Source organism: Chelmon rostratus, chromosome 12 (genome assembly GCF_017976325.1).
Source record: "Chelmon rostratus isolate fCheRos1 chromosome 12, fCheRos1.pri, whole genome shotgun sequence".
Taxonomy (NCBI): Eukaryota; Metazoa; Chordata; class Actinopteri; order Chaetodontiformes; family Chaetodontidae; genus Chelmon; species Chelmon rostratus.
The window spans coordinates 14,270,371-14,296,491 of record NC_055669.1 but is presented as its reverse complement, the minus strand read 5'-3'; the positions used below and the strand labels follow the sequence as shown (position 1 = coordinate 14,296,491).

Sequence of the window (26,121 nt, the reverse complement as noted above, 5' to 3'; positions counted from 1 at the left end):
ACCAGTGTGCAAGTGCTAGATGTCGTTTACATGAAAAGCATATCAAGTCATCCACTGGGAATGAAAGCAGCATTTTCTGCCCTAAAAGCTGGAGCTTGATCTTAAAAAATAAAGACAACACCGCTCTCTGTAATTCAGAATGCTACTATGCTATGCAGACAGCCCTGTGGCATGAGCAGCACATGCCAGAAACACTAATATCCCATTCAAATTAGAGAAACGTGTATGAGGAGGGACTACTGAGTGAGCACATGTTCAACCAATCAATCAACTGACGTTTGACCCATTTTTTTCATGCCTCTGTCACAGGTTAACACACTCAGCGCTGCTCACTAACACTCCAGTCTGCAGCTGTAGTTCCATAGATCCCTCTTCACAAAAGTACAAGCTGACCCATTCAGGTCAAAAATCGACAGAGGGTTAACCCGGGTCGCTGTGATTGGTCTACCAAAGCGCGCCACACATGTGGTCATCACATCCGGTCATGAGACAGGGAGATTAGAGAACCTGTGCAGACTTTTAAAAACATACTTGGTTTGCAGACATAAATTCTGGGATACATCTGTAGTTTTTGCTCTTCTGCAGGTGGCAGACCTGCAGGACAGCACACGTCACCTTTGTTTATCCAACATGAGAGCCTGCGCTACCAATCAGAGGACACGCTGCACTTGCATCGATGCTGTGGTCAGCTCTGTCAATATAGTGAATAATGCAGAGTTAAGGATGCACCTGTCCTCCTGTGTTGCAAGATCAATAAAATATATACTGTGCTCATAAAGATGAGTCAATGACATGCAAAACCTCAAATAAGATCAAACTGCAACATTATTGTCTGCATCTGTTTGAACAGCTGTTTTGCTTTCGTTAGTGTTGTTTCCATTGTACACTGATGAGGGAGTATTCAGATATACCACTGTAAAAATACTCCATTATAAGTGAAAGTCCTGCTAAAAGTATGTAAATATAGTCGGTAAAATGTACATATAGTATGAAAAGCAAAAGGAGATTTTAATGTTGCTTTCATTATGGATTAATCTGCTACTTATTTTCTCTATTAATTGACTGAAACTACAAAATAACTGCCAATTTATATTTGGTCAACTGACTAATCGGTTAATCATTTCAGCTGTATTTGTGCAGGAGTTTAATTTTCAACAAAACATCATATTTTATCAGCTCTTTATATGTTTTGTGTGCAATAATCTTGAATTTAAAGTAAGTAAAGCTGTCAGATAAATGCTTGCAGTAAAAAAAAATATAATTTCAAGTACAAAGAGGTATGAAAAGAAAAGTAGTAGTACCTCAAATTTGTACTTCAGTACAGCACTTGAGCAAATGTACTTAGTGACATTCTATCGCTGGATTTTAATAAACAAAAAAGTTGAATATTTTCACTCAATTTGTTCTGTAAGATGAAATTCCAAATTTTGCCTTCAGGGGTTGAATCTATTCACTAAGACACAGACAAAGAAGAAGAAGAGGGAGAAGAAGAAGAAGAAGAAGAAGAAGAAGAAGAAGAAGAAGAAGTGTTACACATCAAGTTGCAGCTGTTACCATGGAAACAGTGTCAAAAGTTCCGTCAGGATTCAATTCAGTTCATTTAAAAAAACTGAGAAAAATACAGAACTAACGTCTGCAAAGCCGAGTCAAAACTGAACGTTAATTATGTTCCTAAATATTCTACATATTCTTCTGTTGCTACTGTCTTTTTTAATTTATTTCTACTTTGGTACATCAAGACAAAGCTACAACTAAACGGCAAGCTCATTTTAAATAGTGTATCTCTACTGGAACGGCATCAACGGATTTCCAAATAAAAAAAGATTATTCAGAGTCATGAATGAAAGTATTGTTTTCACATTCAGATGTGGCAGTGGTGCCTTTTTCTGTAACCTTTTCTACTTCGCTGTGTTTTAAAACAAAAAACATGCTCAACATGGACTTCTTTTCTTTCCGCCTTTTTCATTTTGTCACATTGAAAGATGTTACGCAAATTTTTCTTCAGACACATGGGAATGCTGTTTGTTGTCAAAAAAACTATTAAAGCATGCTAACACGTGACTGTTTAACTAGTTTTCTGTGGTAAATCAGTATTATCAGATAAATATATATACATAAATAAATGTAACTTTACATTACGTCGAAGTTTTCCACTTTCCGTTACTGGATGGAGCTGCAGCCCCATCGCCTCTCCTGCCTCCCCCGGCCCCCTGGGTGAGACAGCAGTCGTGTTCTGTCGGTCAGCCTCTACACACCTGCATCCCCAGCTGGACCTCTAATCCTCCCCCACCCCTCCCTCACCTCCCCCCGATCTACAGTGCTCCACTCCCAGCTGCCCGGGCTATTTATAGGCCCTGTTTCATTTCCACACCTGCAGGGAGGCAGAGTTGTCACAGTGGGCCCACAGAGCCTCTCTGGAATACTGCATGGGAATGAAAATGCACCTTGCTGATGCAGGAACTTATTCTTGTCACTCTCTCCCGGCGGACTCGCGCAATACTATTTTGTTGTGGATGTGCAGTGCGGTATGCGGTGCACAGATAACGCGTAAAAAGGAATCCGTGTAAATAAGATTCCCCTGTGAGGAGTGTGAGGTATATTGACATGGATTACACTTTTGAATAATCACATGTGTGCAGTCACAAACACACGCAGACACCAGCTGGATATGATATCTGTACGTTTTCCTTAGAATAGGCTGCATGGACATTGCCCCTTTATGAACTTGATTAACGAGAGCCAGCGAGGTAACGCGAAGGAAGCTAAAGAACACGTGAAAGTTGCTATTTTCCTCCTACATTTTGTTTTTTTTCCTGTCATGCTTTTCTCTCTGGATGTAGTGGGCTGTAGGATCCAGTCAGCGGATTACATTATCAGTCTGACCTAGTTGCCAGCTATCTCCTGAGACCTGAGGAGCCAGGCTTTCTGCACAGCCTTCCGCTGCTACAACACGCACACTGTGTAACTTTAATTTATCAGGGGGAAGAGGAGGGAGAAATGTGACAGGTTGACAGTTCTCTTTGCCTGCCACTCCGAGCGCTCCCTCTCCCCACAGCGTGCCGGGTAAGGGTCCTCGCTATGCAACACTGCATTACAGAGAGTGACTTTTATTCAGTGCGCTGGAAACTCATCAGCAAGGCTGGAACCTTCTTATTAACAAGGACGTTTAAGGAGAGACTTGCGGAGAATTATGTGATTCAGGATGTGGTGTCAGTAGCAAAACACCTCAAAAAGAGCAAATACACTGCGGTTCATATTCGTACTCAATCAACTCCGGTGGTGGAAGAGGCATTCAGGCCGTTCACTTGAATGAAAGCAGCAATGCAACAGTGTAAAAATACTCATTTACAAGTTAAAGTACAGGGGTAGTAGCAAGAAAATGTACCAACTTAAAAGTGATTGTGCAGAGTGCCCCTATTTTATTTAGCTCATTTAATGGTCTGTTTTCTTACTCTGTGAATCAAGAGTGCAAGTCGACCAAACAGAGCTCTTGATTACTGGAAGAGTGGAAAGACGAACCAAGATGGTTTTCAGTGGGTTTTACAGACTCAGTCTGTTTTTTTCTTCTTCTGTTGAGCTTCTGCCGAGTTTCAGTAAGGTGTGTTTTGAGTTAACTTTGGCAATTAAGGCCGTCTTAGTTTGGTGAAAGAGGGAAACTTGAATTCAGAAGGTTGTATTTTTCTATTTAAGGATAATATATATAGGATAGAATATTTCCTTTCTTTACATTTTGTGAGTTTAGTTTGTATATTCATCCGTTTAACACACACACACACACACACACACACACACACACACACACAGACACACACGTGAATATATCTGCAATCAGCAGTTAATGGGTTGACAGTGGCCGGTTAGAAAATTGTAACTTATCGCCCTACCATACTGTCATTGTCATATTACTGTATTATTGGGTCATTACTATTGATGCATTATCATGTATGAGATACAAATAATTTTAGCTGCTTTTTAATACTGTTGAGTAGTGAAATCTATGACAATCCATTAGCTTTTATAAGCTGATTAAAGGTTTTGTATGTGATACTTCAATCTGAGTTACATCAAAGTCACTCATTAAGAAATATAAGTGAGTAGTTGTAAAATAATGTGAAATGTTCCAGTATAAGTATATAAGTACCTCAAAATTGTACTGAAGTACAGTACTTGAGTAAATTAATTTAGTTACTTTCCACCACTGGAAAAACCAAGTCATAAAAGCAGAATTATATTAAGGTGTCTGACAATATAACACTGATCCAGCATGTCAGTAGGACTTTCTTATATTTTCTTTAGAATACGGCCTCCATACTGCCCAACAAGTGTTCAGTGAATTTCATAAAATCAATCATGTAGCAATTAGTCCAGGAAAGGAATAATTTAGGTCTTCAAAAGAAACAATTTGGAGCTGTTATTCAAAAAGCACAAAAGCCTTGAAATCACAAAGCAGTTTGCAATGGCAGAATTAAAATCATGACACTCTCAGTCATGTGAAAGGCGATGGCAATATACTGCAAGAACAAAAGGCTGAACTAATCAGCCAGCAGATTTCAAAAATGAAAGTGGGGTTTTTGCAACAAAGGGAACACTGACGTCTGGAAAAGGTGAGCGTGGAAGTGATTCTGAGCAACTCGACGGAATGAAACCTTGAAAGTGGAAAGAAGAAGAATGTTCAGCGGAAGAAGAACTGCAGCATTAGTGCTCCACGCTGAGTATATGGTGACGGATGATCATCCAAAATAGCAAAAACAAGCCTGACTAATTTTTACACCTGTTAACATTCACAATCTGAATTATCCCGATATCGTAGCTCACATCCGATTTGGCAGTTTAACATCAGCCATACATGCAGAGGAGAGATATAGGTGAAACACTGGAGTCTTTTTGGGTCATGACTGTTTCCCCCCGTTGGAGAAAAAAATAGCCAATATGGTTTTTCTGTGAAAATTTGAGGGGGGGTGGAGGTGGGGAGAGATGTGCTGCTGCCAGATTAGACTGCAGCCTGTGCCAAGGTTATAAACAGGCTGTTATCAGGCCTCCAAACAGAATAATCCTCCCTGTATCAGCGCCCAAACATATGGGGCCACACAAAGCAGCAGCAGCCCCTGACAGACACCCCCTTTTAATTACACAGAGGAGGGGGGCAGGACCTTTCTCCCCGCGCCGTTCCCTCCCCTGCTTTAGTTTCTCTCTGTCTGGCTGTCGAGGAAATGCGTTTGATTTTAAAGGAGGAAAGCTCGCATGTCGTGTTACATAAAGCTTGAAGCTAAACTGCAGCGACCTTGCAGCAGGTTAACATTTCAGATGTTGTGATTAGAGGCAAAATGATTGGTCGATTAATCCACTACATCGGCAGGAAGAAAATCAGCCATTATTTAGATAATCAGTGAATTGTTTAGGCAAACTTTCAAGCAAAAACTGCTATTCAGGCTTTTTCAATTATGATGGTTTGCGGCCTTTCTTTGTCTAATGTGATATCACACTGGATATCTTTGGGTTTTAGAGACATCAAATTGGGTTTTAGGAAATTGTGATGGACACTTTTATATAGATATTTTGTTGGCCAAAAGATGAAAAAAAAAACAGCAGATTAATCAATAAAGACAATAACTGAGCCCTACATTTGGGTTTTGGACAGTAAGCAAAACAAGACAAGAGATCTGCTGTGCATTTTCTTAATTGCAGAGTAAACAATGAATTGATTAATTGATCGCAAGTTTGATCAATAATGATTTGCTTTCTTTAAGCCTGGGATCTCATTCTGCAACAGCCTCCACACGGACTGTGTGTATGTGATGTTTTAGGATATGTTTACTGTGATAGGAATTTTTCACTATTTTCAGAAAATACTTAGCTAGAAAATAAATGTTTGATTAATTAATAATGAAAATAATGATTAGATACAGCCCCATTCAAATCTAAAAAAAATTCTATGATTCAACAAATCCACATCAATCTGCTCCGCTCAGGTCTCAACAGTTGGGGGAGTCTCCTCCCATCTGAAAGAAATAAATTCCTGATCTTTTATATACTGCCAACAGATTTTAAAGTCTTGTTCAATAAAGTTTAAATGTCACAGAGGTGTAATAACGGGGATCATATAAACGCAGGGCTTGGAAAAGCTATGCAAAAATGACGGCGTCCCTTTCTGCTAGTGCAATAAAGTTTTATTTGGCTGAATCGGCCAATAAAAGTGGGTTTTGGAGGTTGTCAATGGGGAGTAATTGGTCCGTTTTACAGGAGCGATCATATTTCTCCGAGGCTTTTTTTCATACGGTTAAAATGAGTCTTGACAGCGACACAAGGAGAATCTTCTTGTTAGAGATGTGTCGCCAACCTTCAGCTATAACAGAAGGGCATGTAAAAAAATAAGAAAAGAAAAAAAAAAACAACATCTGGAAAACCAGTGCAGTGCAGGTAAACGACACCACAAGATGAATATGCAGGTCTGGCTGTGTGTGCTGCCCGTCTTTGAGTTTCCACATGCGAGATGGAGATACACAATCACAGTGCATGCTGTTGGCAGCAGCAGAGCCCATTTCACACACCCCCAGACAACAGAAAGAGTGTTGGCCTTAATGACGTCCAATCTTCTCTGTCACGCCGGGCTGGAGGCTCACCAGGGCAAAAATCGACCGACAGCTCAAAGTGCTGTTAACCGGTTTTGAGGACTCCTCGCCGATGCACAAAGCACACCTTTATATCTAACGCGGGTCGCAAAAAGCCACGCCGTCACCGTCTTTCCCCGCAATTAACGTTCGGGCATGCATGCTGCGCGTAGGAGGACGAACAAACAATCATTCAACCGCACAAGCTGCTCAAAAACAGATGCTTGGTCCGAACACAATTCCTGCCTCTGATAAATACCTGCAGTCATCATGTGTTGCACAGTACCTACTGTAGCGAGATATAAACATCAACCGCTGTAATGATTTCTGAACCAAACAAACACAGACCAAAGCCGATGATAACCTCCAAGAAAAGGAAAGCAGGTATCTTTATTTTGCCATAGACATTCGCTTTGAGATCTGAGGGCTTCTCGTCTGCGTGCGTTTCAAACTATCTCCGTCTGAAGTCAATATCTCTTTTGATTAAGGCTCGGGTTTTGAACTATAAAGATGTGTGTTATGTTGCAGCTTGTAACATAGAATGTACGACTGCAGCTGTGATCGTTTTAATTAATCAAAGTCCAAACTGCCCTTGATGAAACGAAGCAGTTCTGACTTTTATATCTCAACTGTTTTTTTAATCTTTAAACACTTTTGTGCCCAATGACTGAATTAATACCTGATTAAAGAACAGCAAAGGGAAAGTCAAGGAGTTTTGTTTTTGTCATCAGGGCTGGCCTCGCTCTTTGATTTGATTTCACAGCTGGAGAAGCATTTGGTAAGGAAATATCTGAGTGCAGCTGTAAGCCAAAGTGTCAGCGTCTATCCATCCCGGTAAGAAAGGCCCGAAATGATAATCAAACACTCTCGCCTCTTTGGAGCAACGCTGCCAGCGCCACAGAAAACAGACAGACAAACACAATGAGTGTCTCCACATCCCTGCTCTGACAGGAGACGCTGGCAGAGTCGGGGTAAACGGACGGCACGGTGCGGCACGGCGGCCCCTAATGATCTCCCCTCTGTTTCAGCGGACTGAGAAAAGCCATTACCTCCCGCCACATTACCCTGCCATCCCTCACATGGTGGATGGCTCCTCTCTCCCATGAGCACCTTGCTCCAGTTATGGCTGGCAGTGCTCACCTCCTTACCGCCTCCTCCTCAACCCCCAGTCCCCCCTCCTCCCTCTGAAACCCCCAGCTCTATACATCACATTTAACACTTTGACACTAACAGTCTATAATGTTTCTATTCTACAAAATCACTCTGCCAACTCCGGGATAGCAGAGCAGAGTCTGAGGAAAATAAATACCACTCACAGCCGCTGGCATTAAATTCTAAAGGAAAAAAGAAAAGTATAAAAAGAGCCTCTTATACAGTCTGCCTGCTCGCCCGGCACCTGAGAGGTCCTCCGGCTGCGGTGGAAGTGAGGGATAATTTCAATCGATACATATTACAGCTCCTCCTGACAGCAACAGCTCACACTTTACATGGAGGATTGTCCGCACCGTATAAAGAAGCCATATAACCACATTTTCCAAGATGTCAACAGTCCTTTGCGAGCACTTTATAGCTGTATGAAAGAAACATTTCGCCGCATTAAATTATTAAAATCAAAAAGTGGCATGAATAAATAAAACCTGCCTGAATAAGTGATGTGACAAGACAGACTTGAGGCGTGACCTTTGGAAGTGTCTCAATGTGTCAGCGGATGAAACGAGGGGCATAAAAAGCACGAAATAAAACCAATTGTAGAAAAAGAGGAAAGCCCGGGAAATTAAAACCAATGAGCGAAGCGTGTCAGGAAATACGAGTCTGCTCAGAAACGGAGAATAAACAATAAACATGGAAGGCGCCCACACCTCATTGCATTACAATCCTTTCTTCTGCCTCTCTCTTTAATATAAGTGTTTGCTTGGGCGAAATACAATCATTTCATTCTCTCCGAGCGTATTTCATGTATATAAACAAACATTTGCTCGACCTCGCTGGAGTATTAGCTTTAATGTATCGTCAGCAAGCCCGGCTTTGAGAGGGCATTAATTTCAATTCGCTGATTTAAACACTCCAGTTTGTCGCAATCCTTCATCGCAGTACGCCACCAAGTCAACACACACAATGGGCCTATTTTTCAATCTAATGGCAGAGCTTACTTGCCATGAGTGAAAAGAAAAAAAAAAAACTGCTGTTGCCTTTGAACAAGCCACTCAAAATGTAACCCCGCATTTCAAAAATGAATTTGAATAATTAATTGCGAGCCATAGCAGACATGAACCCCAAGAAACGGGCTGGGGAAGGGAGCTGGAAATATATTTTTTTGCCCCGAGGCCGGAAGATCTCTCATCTTGGAAAGCTGGAAAAGTCTAGTCTTTGAGGGTAGAGTGCGTAATCTCCAGTGAATCTAATGAAACAAAGTAAAAGATAACGCCACATTTCATCACATCGCAGACAGAGCGCTTCCTCTGGCTTGCCCTTGAGGTGGCAGGAATCCATAATCTGAGGAAATCATTCTTTTTATGTAGTTGAGGCATCGCGAGCCCCTGTTTGACCTGACTCTCAAGACAATTGATTTACGAGCAGACTTGAAGCCAAAAGTCTGCACCTCTCCCTCAATCTATTTATTTTTTTTTTTAAAAGGGCTTTGTGGAAAAGCACAATTTTAGATGGAATATGGCTTCTTCTTCTTTTCCTACAGAAAACTTGACATTTAGAATAAACACAGATATATTAACCATGAATGCTATTTGGTGATGGATGCAGCATTTTTGTGTCAGCGGCTATTATTACAATATTGCATGTTTACAGCGCTGCATCCACACATATATGTCAACAACAGACATTTAGAGAAGCCACTTCCCCGTTCTGACTTGTCCTTGGCCCATTCCTTTGCAGTGAGCTTGTCTTTATTATTTAATTAAGCCACTACGGCCGTTACATTAATAATTGAGTGTGAGAGGAGACCCAGGGCAGCCGCAGGCTCTGGCGCATTGGGCTTCCTGGTGAGGAGTGTATTAAAAATGTGTGTGTTTATGTCCCCAGGGCGTCTGTCCTGGCTGCATAAAATTGAATTGGTTATATCTAATATATCATCCCCTAAGGGTGGCTGGGTGGGTAGGGGGGAGCGGGGTGGGGGAGCAGGGGAGAGCTGAGATGGTCGCATCCTGCCAGCAGGGAATGAGTCCGGTCTTAGAGACTCAGAGAGACGCATGAGGCCGTGACGTTAATGTCCCTCAGTATCAAATCGATGGCTGTCCGAATCCTCAATGTGCATGGCCTTAAGCTAGGAGCACAAGACAAGCCCAGAACCAGATTAAACCCACTCGTTACCGCAGTCTTTGTTCACTTCTGGTGTCTGCTGATGCATTCAGCGCATCAGTGAGAATGGGTGGAGGATTTCTTATGAAAACGGATTACATTACCAGATACCAAATACAGGCAAGAGAGAGAGGGGGGAAAAAAAGCTTATGGCATTCATATAGATACTAAGAGGATGAATGTTGGTGACAATGTGAGTGTCTGAATGTAGAAGCAGGAAAAACATCGCTCATGATCCCTCCTTTCACACACTGAGGGGCTGACTGCAAATACACTCTCCCCTCTCTGTCTTTCTCCACCTCTCCTCTTATCTGCCTCTCCCACCATCCCCCACGCTTCCCACCGCCACATCCGAGCCAGCTCCGCGGCTTTATCCAACTCTGCACCTTTAAGGCCTCCAGACTCCGGAGGAATGAGCATTTTAACACCACCATTAAGGTCAGGGCCTAAATTATTGATCTGCCACCTCTATCAGCATAACGGTCACGTAGCCAGTATCACAATCTAACCCCGCCGCCCTCGGCCAGCTCGCTGCAGCTCCCTCAATTAGGGAGAGATTCTCATTACAAAGAGAGACAGCGAGAGCGAGAGTGAAAGAGAGCAAGGTAGAGGAGAGGGGAAAAAAGCGAGAGAGGTCCATTTCAGACGGGGGGAAAAAAGGGGGACAGCAGGCATTCTTTACGCCCTCCCCTCCCATCCACCTACTCCTCCCCCTTGAAGTCTCCCATCATCTCCCCAGACAAGACCCAAAGATGACAGGTCTTATCCTCACCAAAACGCGGGCGATAAGGCAGCTGTAAAAGAATAATAAAAGAATAATGCATGGAGGATGAAAGAGGAAGGCAGACAGGGAGCGAGGCAGAGAGAGAGAGAGAGAGAGAGGCAGGCCAGGGAGGGGGCAGCAACATAAATAAAGATGCAGCACAGTTGTGCTGGATCTCCTAATGAATTCGGAAGGTCCTGGATCAATAACATCAGCGCGCTGACGACACATCACAAATGCCAAAGGAGCTCTCCGCTTTGAGCCCAGCCCGAGGAAAAACAGACATTTACTGCATCCCTCCGCTGCACGGAAAGGACTGAAAAATACCCAAACGCATCAAAAATCGTCTTTGCAGATTGAGTAAAACGGAGACGAGTGTGTTTGTGTGTGCGAAGCTGCTGCTGCGGCGAGCATCAGGAAGCAGGAAGCAGCCTTGATGCTGGGTAATGGGGATGATTTCCACCTAGGAGATGCCGTGATAGTGGCCGTGCTATCAGTGCTATTAGTGATGCTGATGACAGATGGTTTCTTTGTCTCTATTCGGATTTATTTTCACCGCCGTCAGAGAAAAAAAAAAAACACGGCGAGGACATCATTACCCGGTACAAACAGCCTGAAACGAAGCAACCTCCGACATGACGGTCAAACCGCAGATTTACGGGTGAAAAACTGCAGAATATTTTGGAAAAGGTTCGGGCAAAGAGTCCCCTAGAAGTGGATCAAAGCAGACATTGACTTGGGTCTCTGAAAACATGCCCTCTCTCCCCATTCGCTCATACACAATCATGGCCTAATGGCATTCCATTAACATAATTGCCAACATAACTAGTGTTCCGTGTCTGAGAGCCATTCCCCAACTACACGGCGAGAAAAAAACCCTCAGAAAGATGAGAGGAGATGAAATCGAGCCAAACTGGGACCATCCCCAAAAAACATATTGTGGGTGTTCATGCTGGATCCCCCTCCTCCCTCCCTCATCCTCCTCACCCGCTTTTCAAAGCAACAGCGCTTTGTGAAGACCCCCTGGGAGGGCTCTGGCATCTCAAGGAATGTGATGCCAGCGTGTGCGTGTGTGTGCGTGTGCGTGAGGGCACACGCGCGCATGTTTGTATGCAGCACAGATAGCAGGTGGAAGAGCCGAGCTTCCTTCACATGTTGGTAGCTGCCTCGGCGTTCAAAGATTGGGCCCCGGCGCACGCTTCACACCAAACACAACCTGCCAGGCGAAATGAAATTCCCATTATTTTTAATTAATCCCTAATTAAAATATATTACTCCACAGATTCCACAAATCTCTCTTAATATGCAAATGTGGCCAATTCAAGGATATTTACATATCATTAATTAAGGCAGGCACATTCTCTTAGTCTAATGAGCTGTGGCCTGGGTCTGCCAAGGAAAACTAAACGCTGGGCTCAGGAGTGAGTAAGCACAGCCACGGGGGGATGCCGGCTCTCTGTTGAGTCAGGACTATCAACCGTTAACGCCGGGGTGGAGCAGATGACAACAACTCTGAAAAATCCACCCTGAAACACTTCAACACCGTTCAAAACTGTTAGCGGCGACGTAGCTCGCGTCATGGGGCCCGCCGGGCCGGGCGGTGAGTTCTTCCTGAGGATCAGCGGCCAAACGAAGAGGACGGGACATCACGCCGATGTGTTTCCTGCAGAGCTCCGAAGGGGTCGGATATGCTATCGCTGTCAGTACCACTATTACTCTGCGGCGGAGGCAACAAGTTCACGGCCTCCTCTCTGGAGACTGTCGAAATGACTTCTGTGGAGTGACGTCACGAGCTGAGGCGAGTGCAGACGAGGTAAGCTGAGGTTAAGCCCTTTCACATCCACTGCTCCCCTTCCGTTTCCCCTGAAGCACCTTTAATTCAAGAGAAATCATCTTATCCCACATTCCCTGACAGCATCACATATATCAGTTTGTTCCAAAACTTAAGATGAACCCATCCTTTTTATAGCAGCACTGTTTTGTCAAATTGAAATATTCTTGGTGTCTTGTGCATCGTTTTACATACGTTTCTCCAAATCCAGCCTGACATATTTGGTATCTTTGGAAAGTTTGGGATCTTAGCTAGAAGTGCAAATAAAGTTTTGCAAGTTTGATGCAAGGCGGAGTCACAAAATGCACTGAAAATCACAAATCAATAGTGTGGGACAGTAATTACTCAAGTACTGCTCTGAGCTACTTCTACGTCACTTGAGTCTACGACTTCTAAGGCACTGCTTTTCAAGATTGTATCTATATTCCACTACCTTTATTTGACAGCTATATTTATTAGCTACTTTGCAGATTTTCTTTTAAAAAGCTGCTTGCGTAAAAAATGTGATGCATTGTTGTGCATGTGCCAGTCTGGGAGGTCACGACATGATAGATGGGGCAGGAAAGCTGCGTAAATGAATGTTTTTTTTTTCTTTCTCTAATTGTCAATACTACATTGTAGTATTGATACTTTTGCTGGAGTAAAGATGGTGAATCCTTCCTTTAACTGGATTTTCAGTGCACATCACTGTACGAGTAACAATTTATTACCTGCAGTAACAGCTTCTTAATCATTAAAGTGAATACGTGGAGTGCATCCAACCATCTTTGCATAGTTGTTACATGGATACTATTCATGAATCTCATGTTATATTAGCTGCTTTGAAGGAGAGTGAGGAAATGAGGTGGGGTGAGATGTACCTTGTCCATCTCCTTGTTCTCCCCTTTTCCAGCTGCTCTAATTTGACACCTTGAGCACTGGAGGGGGGTAGGGTTAACTAGGTGGGGGAGTGCAAAGACACAGCGGAATTCATTAAGAATAGCGACCCCTCTCTCCCTTCAGCCTCCCTCCAACGCTAATGACATCAGAGGTTAGCAGAGAGCAGACTAGCCGAGAGATGAGAGGAGAGATAGAGGGAGAAACCAAGACAGAGGGGGGACATGCATGAAATGTAATGCATGTAATATTTAAAATAAGTACTCTTTCAATGGAAGCAAGTGAATGGGGCAACGTGCTCGTAGGTGCTTTGACTGAACAATCTCACTGAGGCCTTGTTTGCCTCGTTTGATCTGAGTGTATTTCTGCATCCTTTTAACATTCACATGAAATGAAAGGTTTCAAAAACTGCCATTTTGCCTCTGACAGTCCTAATGCACTATGATGACACACCAACAACCGACTGCAGACCTTCGAAAAACCCATTTAAGACACACTTTGTAGGTTGGATGGAGTGCAATCAGACCTTTTTCAACATTGTGATTACCACGTACTGGCACAGTAATCTGTGACTGAGGAATTGGCTGGCTAATGGCAGTTTCACATCAGCCATCTATAGGGACCTTGCAGACAGGCAAAGTGGCAGTTCCAAGATATTGAAATGGCCAGTGCCACCTGGGATGAAAGGCCTTTCAAAAAAGTATTAAGAACTTCTTTTTTCTCTCTCTCTCTCTCTCTCTACAAGCAGCAGCACTGCGTGTAAGATGAGCAGCTTTATCTTTGCAGTCACTTAAAACATCAAACACCTTGCTTTCCCCTCATAGCCACTCTGAAGCTGCTGCTTGATTTTAAACCTGGAGGGAAAATGATTGAGGGGCAAGATAAAAAAAAATAAAAAATAAAAAATTCTAACCTGAGCTGAAATCCTTGCTGAAACAGTGTCCCGAGACCTTTCAAATGCTCATTTCCATTTATCTACCAGTGACATTTTTCATGACGTACTCTCTGGCAAACTATCTGACTCATAAATCCAATTCAAGCCTATTACTGAAGAACTTTTAAAGCTATCCTTCATTAATGTTAATGGGGTTTTTTAGTGGAGGCCAGTGGTGGTTAGGACTACATGGCTGCATTCCCAAGCTTGTTTAACAGGCTCCAGACAGAGATGGATGCTCCTCGCAGTCCGATAGGCTCTCTGAGCCATCTATCACCCGGAGGACCCACCCACAGAGCTGGCGTTCCATAACAAAGGGCAGCCAGGAAAGCTCCTGATTGACAGCTTTATGTGTGTGGTGGCTAGTCAGACAGCGGAGAGGAGACGTGGTATCTGTTCCTGGCCTCAGTGCTGGCCCCCTCTCTGAAAATGAGTTGTGAGGAGCAGAACAAAATAATGAGTGAGCAGGGGAATCAATCAATATGCCGACACATGAGATAAATGAGAGAATCAAATACATGCAAGAAAACATCCCTAATGCTGCTGAGTAGGTACAAAGCTAATCAGGCAAATGAAGCTGCCCGAGCAACGTAAACTGTGAATGGAGAGCAGTGTAAAGGCATAAACAGTTATTATCATAAAGATTATTACCCTCACACCTCCAGACTCACTAATTAGCGCAATAAACAGCCATATTCTAAAATGTATGGCTAGAGCGGGCAATAAAACCGGCTGCAACATGTAAATACCAATCCCGCGAACACAAAGACACAAATAAAGGGATAACACACTGTCCTGCAGTCACTAAATTCCAGCTCAAAAACATTAAAATCTGCACGAACGCGAGTGCGAGCGTAAAGTGCTTTGCTGCTGCCACAGCTGTAATCATTTTACGAGAGGCCACAGTTCCTCTTAGGGCTGTATATATTCTTGAAATGTAGACAAAAAGGAAGGGGGGGAGGATGTTTCAGAAGAGACACACTAAATTTGGACAGTAAGTAGTATCACCCCGTCGGCGCGGTACACCGCACATTCGCAACGCCCCATTTAACCGCACACGGCGCTTCCCTCTACTGCCTTCATTTGCATACTTCAGCGGGGCCCTGACGGATGAAGACGGATGGGGCAAAATCAGCCTCACTGAAACAACTGTTTTATCAAGGTTAAACTATCCAAGAAGCTCTTAACCCCTGCGCCTTTATCACACTACAGCTCTCCCAATATCAATCTATCAATATGATCTTATCAGCGGGGAGGGGGCTGAAGACGCTCTTCATAAACTCAAGTAATAGGAACATAAAGGAATTTTATGTGTTTAGGGGAGGAGACTGCTAAACATGGTGCTGAAGGACATGTCCAATAAAACAGGCTACAAGGTGGTGCCAGCAAGCCAAATAAAATATAATAGGAGAAGAAGCTCGCCTGGAGGCGCGAGAGGCATGTGTGGAGTCACGGGGTCGTCGCTTCATATCTTATGAACGGCTGGTGAAAGAGCGAGTGGGGAAGAAAGCCTGATTTTAAAGGCTCAAAGGGGACACACACACGCTGATGCTCCAGTGAAGGTGCCTTTTATCTAAATGCAAGAAACTATACTGGACACCTGCCATTTTTATAACAAGTGTCTGTAGGAGGGCGCTGCCGGCCGCTCAGTCAGTCTTCATAAATAAAAGGCAATAAAGTCAGTAAAACTGTAACAGGATATGACCAGATGGAAACAAAAAGGCAATTCAAAATAAAGTTATTATTATTATGAAAGGACGCTCACTTCCTGCTGCGTTTTTGATTTCCCCTACATTTCCCTGCTGAGAAATAGATGCATGTAAAATGCGTTTAAAGGACCATTTTGTAGGCTTTAGAGGGACCTGTCGGCAGAAAAGAAATATAATATTCATCAAAATGTTTTCATTAGTGTATGATCACCTGAAAGGATGAGCCGTTGTGTTTTCGTTACGTTAGAATGAGCTTTTTATTTGTACAGAGGGAGCAGGTCCTCTTCCATGCACCGCCATGTTTCTACAGTGGGCCAGAATGGATAAGCCAATCACTGGCTGTAGGGGGCGCCTTTCAAGTTTATCGCGGCCACCAGAGGGTTGAGACTGCAACCCACACTGGACCTCGAATCACTCCTCACTCATTGTGTCATGTGGTGTCACTTAATGTAAAATGAGAGTTCCTGTCTTCTTATTCTGAACTAACACACCTGCCTCGCTGTGGTGAGCGCAGTAAAACGCAGTAGTTATGAGGAATGTCGGTTACTGTACTTGTACCTCAGAGTGCAGACAACCACACAGTGCACGCTTGTGTTTGTTGCACGTGATTGTCGCTCGGTAACGGACGTCCAAATGTTGAGATTGTAAAGAAAGTCCCTTACACACTATCATGCATATTTCAACATTAAACCGTGCTACGTCACACCTCTCGCTCATTGTTTGTCAGTGAGTTGCTGCCTAGTAACACACACACGCAAACACATATACACACACACACACACACACACACACACACATAGCTTAGAGGGGATTTCCGTAAACAATTCACAAAATAGCATAAAATCAGAGATAAAAGTGACAGCAATGAACAGAATGAAGAAATGGGCCACGCTTTGGAGAGGATTCCTGCATTTTCTATAATCTTGAAATAAGGCGTTTTTGTCAATTTGTCCGTATTAATTCAGTAAATACCTAAAATCTGAGAAATACGAGTCTCCTTCCAACATAACGCCACAAAAATGGCCTCAAAAGACTCAGTGGCAACAAAAACTTGGGAGCCTTTTTTGCATTTTGGTAATACTATAGTGTATAGTATTAATCATAGCAAATAGTATTAATACTTAATATTTTTGATCAAACTGACACTATACATGCATAACACAACATTTCAAAGACTTTTTAAGACATAAGACTATTACACAAAAAGCTAACACACACTTGCACAGAAACCCACACCCATACACAAATGGTAAGAGCAAATTACCTCCTAACTTTTGATCTTTGAAGGGTAAAAACTCTGTTAGAAGTGGCTTGGTAATAAATGAACAGAAGTATATAATTTGCTGATTATGCTCAAGTAGAAAAAAGAAAATGACAGCAATTAACATAATTTCAGTTGGAGTTAACTGTCCAGAACTAACACCGCCAAAGGCAAGCTGGCAGACAGACGGCAGAGAGGAAACCCACAGCTTTTGCTCTTCGGGTTGGGACGCGGATGGCTACAGTACTGGGAACCAGCAAGGAGGCATCACTGCATTATCAATCCTCATTGCTGTTACTGTCAGAAATAGTTGAGATATTTTACCTTGTTAGACGCCAGAATTGAGACGATAAGTTTAAAAGTTTAGTTTTCACGCTGAAAAATATAATAGTTTGGTAATGAGGCATTTGATGTATACATAAAGTGGATTTTCCATAATAACAAGCAGTGTAATAACAAGTCAGACCAGCTGCTGGTTGAGAAAATCTACAGTTTCTGATCCAATCTCAGTTTAATGAGGATTTTCATGATGCACGCTATAATAATGTTAACTGATTCACAGATTTTTTTTCAAAATGTATTGCTTTGCATTGGAAACAACTGATATTATCCTACCCTGATGGCAGTTCTGACTTAATTGTTTTTGTTTACAGCGCATCACTGCATGACTGCAGACAAAGCAAACAAGATCCACATAAAAGTGAGTCTTGTGGTTATTTTTTTTTATTCATACGTGCTGAGGGTTCCCTTTCTGCCTGAACGAGCCAACACTACTTCAGATTCGCATTTAAGGGCCCTTATCTGCCTCTCTGAGATGGTCTCTCCACTGCCAGACGGCCAGGCCAAGTGCTGACCTCTGCTAACGCTCGTGCTCTCGCCCCACTGTGCTAAATGCTACCTGTGGTGTCACATCTGCCCCAGGAAGTGATCCAAAACTGCAGCACCTCGTGTCTCTATAGAGATTCCCCATGGAATTAGCAGCAGCAACCCAGAGAGACTGTCTGCCTGCCTGCCTGCCTGCCTATTTCTGCCCCTCCAACACACACTCCGACACACACGCAGAGACGGTAGATACCACACACCACACTGAAGACTGCCAGCATGAGGCTGTTTGATTTTGCAGCCACAAAAACAACTCTTTGTGTGGCTAAATTTATCATCGCTCTCCGCCACAGTGTTTGTGTCTTTCTCTACAGTTCAATATCTCTTCTCTCTCATTCTTTCTGAGTAAGTGTGTGTGTGTGTGTGTGTGTGTGTGTGTGTGTGTGCATTGTTCTTTGTCTGCGCCTTTGCTTCCAGTGAAGGTGCCGGGGTTACCAAGGCTCATCTGTGGCCCCTTTGTCTCTCACGGCAACAGCAAGGTTTATTAACATAAATTAGAATAGCTCACCGAGAGAGTACCTTGTCGCAACGCGTTACCCACGGCAACCTCTCCTCCACTCTCAATCCACCTGAGCATGTGTGTGTTTGTGTGTGAAATAAAGAAAGAGAGAGAGAGAGAAAGAGAGAGAGAGAGCACACTCCTCTGCATCTAAATGTGAAACTACTCTGAAACGAGGGAGACACATCCACACCCATCTCTCCCCTGTCCTGATTAAAATAAATGGCGCTATCTGCACTGCATGACTCACTACACCATGGCATTACTATCAGTAATTGAAACATCCAATCACTACTGAGCCATCGGCCTCACTGCTCTTCCCCATCTGACTTTTGTGGCACCTGATTGAACACCCCACTGTATGGGAGGTAAAACAGGATATGCCTACGAGTTCATGTGAAGAAATGCTGAGCAGAGGAGCAGGAACACGGCATCGACGGGGGGCTTTTTTGTTGTTTTTTTAGTGCATGATGCATGTGCCTGAATGTGTTTGCGTGGACAGGATATATTTAAATGTGTGTGTGCAGACATTCAGGGAGAGTCGGGTAGCCTCATTGATTGGTGTTGATTCCATCTGGGCAGCGAGCAGCGACTGACAGTAGATCTAAGCCGCTGCGAAAGGCAACCATTAATCTTGGTCCTGTTTAAGCAGCATGTATTAATTTATGTCATTTTTACTAAGTCAGCCAGGGAAGAGCGCTTGCCATTTTACGTTTGACTGTTCATCGAAGTCAGGGGGGTTCCTTTGTACAACCCCAGCACGCTGCCAACACGCCACTTACATCGTAGTGGCAGGGCGCCAGAGAAATGAGATCCCACACCTCGAATTTAAGGTTATCAACTGCCAGGGCAACCACCTCCAGCGCCCAAGAGAATCTGGATGTGTAAGTTAGATTTTTGATATAAGAAAGGATATGTTGGGGGGGGGGGGGGGCAAGTAAGCAAGCAGATGTAATGCTATGAAAAATGAAAAACTAAACAGTGTAATTCAGCGGTAGTTGGAGCACACAGTTGGAGCCCCATGAACATATCAGTAATAAGATCTGCAGGTGTTTCAACGTCAACAATATGAGGATATACGCGTCCAGCGGTCCTACTGCGTGAGGCAATTCCACGAGACCGCGGAAAATCCAATCAAATCCAAACAGCACCAATAAGAAAAACAATGGCTGAGGCAATTGCAGCTGCAATAATGTCACCAGAGCTGTTTTGTAGACACTAAAAGCTGCTCCAGAGACAAACATCTGATAAAAAAGAAACTCCACTCCGCCATAGAGCAAATTTCCTCTCTAAAGCAATTTTATATTCGATAAGTGGGAAGGCATTCTTAGCGTAATGGATCTGAATATGATCTCTGTCAGAAAACTAAGAACACAGCCTTGTATAAAAGCCCGGTTGGCAGAATGGCCAGTACTGCTGCATCAGATAACCAGATTGAGGAGTGCGGGAAAGAAACTATAGATAGAGATGCAAAGCATTCACATTCCTTGCGAACAGGTGAGCTGATAGATCTCTGTTCCCCTGTCCTTCTTGCCTTTTCCATGAAGGTGAAATGTGAAAAAACAGTTCTCTGAGCCATTACACAGACACAGACACACAATTGCCGGCATGTATGCAAAGACACCCAACTCGACTGAGAGCAAACTTGGACTTTTCATTTGTTTAAAGGCTGAGAGAGACAGAAAAAAACCGGTAGAGCTGCCAAAAAGCAAGCAAAAACAAACACAAGACACACCTAGCGACCTACCTATGCTCCCACACACACACAAACGCACACCCTCGCCATACGTCGACACACAGAATATGACCATTCTACAGCCAGATCTGTTATCACAGCTAATTACTACTCCCACCTCAGATATACAGGGCTGTAATTAGCCTCTTAAAACATGATTAACATGTCTCAATTAAGCCAGTCAACATTTGCATAATATATTAGCTGTCCTAATTGCGAGTGAGTTTATATCAGAGGACAGGGAACATGCAAAAATACGCGCTGCTGCTTCTGAGTGTACTGATGATGCAGTGAATATAAATATGAGTATAGAGGAAATGTCAGTGGGTAAATTCACTTTAGGAGCAAAGATAAACTTACAATCACCGCATCTCTGCTCAGACTCCTTAAAAAAATATATTGCATGTTTGTTATTATTCACTTAGAGGAACATTTCTGGTAAGTGGAGGAAGAGTTTCCTATAAACTCGCAAATCAAAGCCCAGCAACGTTTTCTCAGGAAAACTTCTCACTCGTTTTGAAGTTATTTATTTGAAGTCATTTATGGGAGAACAGACAGAGTCCTGTTCGGCCTTATTTCCGTGGAAACTAAAACATGGGGGGATAAACTGCTGCTTCGGCACTTCCAAGCCGGGGACAGATATACAGTCTCCCAGCTAGCGCGGGGAAACCAAGGACATAGCCATTAGTTTCAGGACAGCGCCACATTGGAGACTAATGCCTCCATCTGTCACCGGAGATGAGAGGAGAGTAACAAAGAGAGGCAACACTAACCCCTGAACTCATCATGGACAGCCATGTCAATTAAATACTGAAAAACAGCAGCACTGGGAGCCATAGTGACCAGTCTATCCACTGCTTCATGGAGGCTCAACTAGTACCTCCGTCAACGTTTAATGTTAATGTTGCACAAAATACCATAAATTGTAATTTGACATTTTATCACCTTCACTTTTTTTTGACGCCTGTCGACGAGAGCTGAAACGATCAGTTGATTAATGGATTAGCTACCGCCAGTAAATGAATCTGCAACTTTGATAATTCATTTTTTTAAGCAAAACACCAAACATTTGCTGTTTCCAGTCTCTCCGAAGTGAGGATTTACTGCTTTCCTCTGGTTTGTGTAATTGCAAATTCAATATCTATATTTTGGGCTGCTGTTCAGACAAAACAAGACATTTGAGGACGCCACTTTGGCCTTTTTTTTCCCAGAATTTTTCAAGATGAAAAACGAATTTAAACAAGAAGCTAATCGGCAGACTAATCAATGATGACAATAATTGTTAGTTGCAGGACAGTTATCAAAAGCAATGTTGTTGTGCTAATGATGTCAACTACTTGAAAGCGTCCAGACCGACACCACTGTGAATATCTAAAATGTGTGTACATGTCTAATTAGCAGTGCGAGCTTTGGCGGGGGGGCTGCAGTTAGCAGGACCGACTGATTCAGCAGGTCTCCAGCCTTGATAAGTTCAAGCGGTGTAATGCATTATCCGTCTGATCACATTAGTCATGCAGGAGCTCTCCATCTGACCCGAGCCTGCGAGGGGGTAATGTGAGGCCGCTGACACACACTGGCCTGACGAAACAGTCCCAGGCCCACAGATAGAGAGACGCAGAGCGCGAGGGAGAGAGAGCGAGCGAGCGGGCCTGAAATCTGACACCCAGAAACACTGACTTGGTGTCTGGCTTCTCTTACTTAGTCAACCTGTACGTGCCAGCTTCCATCGGCGGAATGGTTCCACACAAACAAAGACGCTCTCCAAACACTGCTCGCAGGATGTGAAGCAAACACAGGAAAGCTAATTCTAAGTGCTCTCAGGAACTGCAGAAACAATGATGATAGTCGAGAGAAAAAAAAAAGCAGAGAGGGGCCGGTTGTCAGGGTAAACATTTTTGTGAAACACAACACTGGCGGCCAAAAGGAGCGTCTGCAAGAGGTAACACAAGCCTCCACAGTTGGTTTTCCATCAGCCTGCAAGCGAACATGAGCTTGTTTAAGCTTGCTAAATACTCTCCCGCCGTGACACGGGCCCGACCCCAGCACAAATATACAGGGAGAGGGGTGGGGTGGGGTCATCAGTTAAGGACTGCTCTGTCCGCTATTGGCATGCACTCCCGCCTTGTTTGTCAGCTGCTTGCCAATGGACACCTCGCCGCTGCAGTGTCCCATACTGCCGCTGTCAACACTCACACGCCACAGACACGCCATGAGGAGGAGGTGCGCGCGACACACATGTGAATAACTACATGCAACACATGATATACGACCTAAAGAAATGCTTCCTCCCTTCAGCGAAAGGTCGAGGAGAAGGGCTGCGTCGAGCCTGAGCTGCTGCACTCATCTCCCCCCGCTCGCACCACTTCTAAAAGACACCCCGACTGCAACAATGTAGAAAGCGAAGGAGAAGCTGACTCTTTATAAAGAATATAAAAAAGACCTGACAAATTACAGGCTGTACTCCGCTCGCATACACTGCACTCAGCACATTTGGCTGTAAATGCCATGGTGAAGGTTTGAGTCATTTTCTCTGTCACTGCAGTGAAAGGATTTTCAGTTTCGTCTGCACAAACCTCCTATGGGCGAAGATGAGCCGCAGCTCAGCTCTTCAAACGCAGACAGGGAGGACACAGCGAGGCGGCCATTAAGTCCTGATTCTCTCACAAATTGTTTCGGGTTATTCTTAACTTTTAAATGCCTTTTCTGACTGTAATGTAATGGAGTTATTTAGAGCGTGCTGATTTGTGGTTTGGAGCATGTTTTTCAACCACACTTTAAAAAAAATAACTGAATCAATACATTTAAAAGAGAGAGAGAGAGAGAGAGAGAGGGAGAGAGAGAGAGAGAGAGAATATAAACTATGCTGAATTATGTTCATTTCCAAACTTGGTCCTGAATTGAGGGAAGGAGATTTCGCAGGCCGAGGGGGAGCCTCTCTCGTCACAAGCTCTGTGAAATCCCGGTTGCCAAGAACGGTGGGAAGAGAGGAGAGGCAGGGGGGAAAAGCCAGGAAAAGGTCCAAGTCACTTTGTTCTTCTTTTTGGAAACGAACTCTGGTTGAACCCAGGGAGACGCCAGACAGTTTACAAAGAGCCAGGCATTACTCTCTCACTTTTCCAAGCCTTGCAATTTAGAAACAGGGCCCCAGCCTACTATAGCTTCCTCCTCAGAGACTGCACTCTTTAAACCTTCGCAAATCTGGTGAAAATCCCGAAGTGTCTGCCGCCTCCTTCTACCTTCTTTTTCGGAGAAACTGGCGCCAAACTCTGACTCACGCGGGCGAAATGTCGGTGAATGACAGTTCATGTAAAATTAAGGAACATGGCAATGCCTCCACGCCAGCACTCTGTTTATTTTCACCTGTCACGGCTGCGAATGCAACGGCGGCAGACAAAGTGACAAGGCTCTCTCAATAATCTCAAAGACAGCTTCAAAGTTGTGTTCGCAGATAAGGCTATATTGGATATTTTGTTTTATTTCCTCCCTCGAAAAAAGCCGCCTCTTACAAGCACTCTGCCGCCGCCCTCACAGAGCATTCACAGCCTTCCATCATGTGAGCTGCTCTTCTTTTAATCTGCTGTTAAGAGAGCAATAATTCACACATTCCTCTTCATGACTTTGACCCTCGCTGCAAACGTAAACAGAAAATCCCTCTGACCTGCCCGTGCATTTCAAACAGCTCACTTCGGCCAAAGAAAACAGACAGAGAGGGGTGAGAAAGCCCAGCCCCAGAAAGGCCCAAACGTCGGCATGAAAGCACTCCAGTCCAGTGACAGCACCTCATCTGGGGCCAGCGCTGCTCACATGCACGCCGTGTGACGTTTGTCAGGGAAAACGTGGCATAAACCAGAAAGAAAATGTTAGGCCAAATTAATGTGCAGCTTCAGAGCGGAACGTCACGACGATCTGGGCTTTGCACAATTAAATCTCTATGTTTAAAAAAATCTCCAACAATAAAGAATTAATTTGTTAAAAAACGAAAGAAATGAAGTGACACTAAGATACTAAGAAATACGCTATTAGACCATGAAATGGACAATATTCTCGTCAGTATCAGTATTAAGGGAGCAAAAGACAAAAATCCAGCAAGCAGAAGCAGAACTTACCTGTTTTCTCCTTTATTTCACACAAGACGTTGAAGAGAGCAGGTTTCATTCTGTGGCAGTTCAGTGCATGCTTCCTAAAAAGAGGACAGGACACCACTTTCCACATCAATATTCAAACAAGTGGCAACAGTAACAAAGCCGCTAAACAGAGCCTCAAATCACAAGAATCCATCGTGCACACGCAGATTTACAGGCACAGATATAAACATTTCACTTCTGTTTCCACTGTGAGACGCAGGCTCATCTCTAAAACGAGCAGGAGGTAAATGGAAATTACATTCAGACTGATTTCATAGTCTTTGCATTTCATTATTTGTGTCATGAATGAATACAGAAGGAGAGACTCAAAACATTTGGCAAACCCACATTTTTATAATATGCAACAAAATCCAGTCAGTTGCACTACAGCTGCCAAATGAATTGATTTTTGATAGTTATTGAAAGTGCAATGGGTGAAAACTACCGGAGAGGATCTGCAACATGCTTTTGCAGCACAGGATTACAGTGTAAGCTCCTTTGTAACAAGGCAGAAGTGTCTGGGAAACTGAGAGTGCCAACTACCCCGCAGTTACAAGACCCCTCAGCGGATCACCCAGATCTACAGTAATCACGCAATAATTAATAGTTTCGATCTCAATATTCGCTCCAAAGTTGTCGCAAATAATCAAATGTGAAGTTTTTTACGGTTTTTTTCTCGCTTTCGCGCAGTCATGGCACTTCAGTGGGCGTAATTGCTTTCATTTAGAGGCAGTCTTGATACAAACCACAGTGTTACTATCTCCCCCCTCCATCACCAGCAACACTGCCTAATATCTCCGCTCCCCGATTAATAAGATTTTTTTTTTCTTCCTTTAGCCTCACCTCGCCTGTGCTTCGTCTAAGCTTTGGTCTGTGATGGTCATGATTTGCTGTAATATGTCTCCGATGTCCTGCTTCCTTCCCTCTCCGTCCGTCCCCGCCGTGCCATCCTGCATATGCTGCGCCAGGCCGGGGTGTCCGGCCATGCCTACCCCGTGGGAGTGCATCAACCGAGGCTGCTCGTCCATCCTCGACCGCGGTCCCCGCTGCCTCGCCTCCAACTTTTAAAATTCAATACCACGAGAGGGGCTGGAGGGGGGGTGAAGAAGGGGAAAATATCCTCGGAAATTCCTCTGGATTCCTCTGCGTCTCTCTCACCCCCGACACTCCTCCTTTTTCCTTGGTAAGATTTTCTGGATTTGGGAGGAGGGAGACTGACAAACCCTCTCTCTCTCTCTCTCTCCCTCCCTCCCTCTCCCCCCTTCTCTCTCTCCCTCTCTCTCTCTCGGTGTCTCTCCCAGCTGGTTTAGGTGAAATCTGATCTGAATCGCTGCTTTTGGCTTTGGCCACTCCTGCACCGCTACTGTAGGGAAGAAGCAGAAGAAGAAGAAGGAAAAAAAAAACAGGATTGAACATTAAAGGCTCCTAATCTGATTAAAAGTGGAGCGCGTTGAGCTCCTCTTATGAAACCGACACACTCGAGAGCTCGTTGCGCAAAAGCGCGCTAAAGACCCAACTTGCCTGTGAAGGTTTTGGACAGAAAGTCACCAGCAACTGTTATTGTTTCGCTTATGTCTGGTAACTGAC

General features: G+C 43.9%; 1 protein-coding gene across 2 annotated transcripts in view; it reads right to left on the bottom strand.

Annotated features, from left to right (window-relative positions):
• The window catches only part of pbx1a (pre-B-cell leukemia homeobox 1a), a 52,661-nt gene extending 26,755 nt beyond the window's left edge, over positions 1 to 25,906 (bottom strand). The window contains exons 1-2 of one of the 2 annotated variants that reach the window (XM_041948539.1): positions 25,378 to 25,906; positions 24,517 to 24,590 (exon numbers count right to left, since the gene is read on the bottom strand). In XM_041948539.1, coding sequence (XP_041804473.1) covers positions 24,517 to 24,590; positions 25,378 to 25,562 — 259 coding nt within the window. In that variant the 5' untranslated portion in view covers positions 25,563 to 25,906. The remainder of the gene's footprint in view (positions 1 to 24,516; positions 24,591 to 25,377) is intronic. The other variant, XM_041948540.1, reaches the window with a different exon arrangement.
• Positions 25,907 to 26,121: the final 215 nt, after the last annotated feature.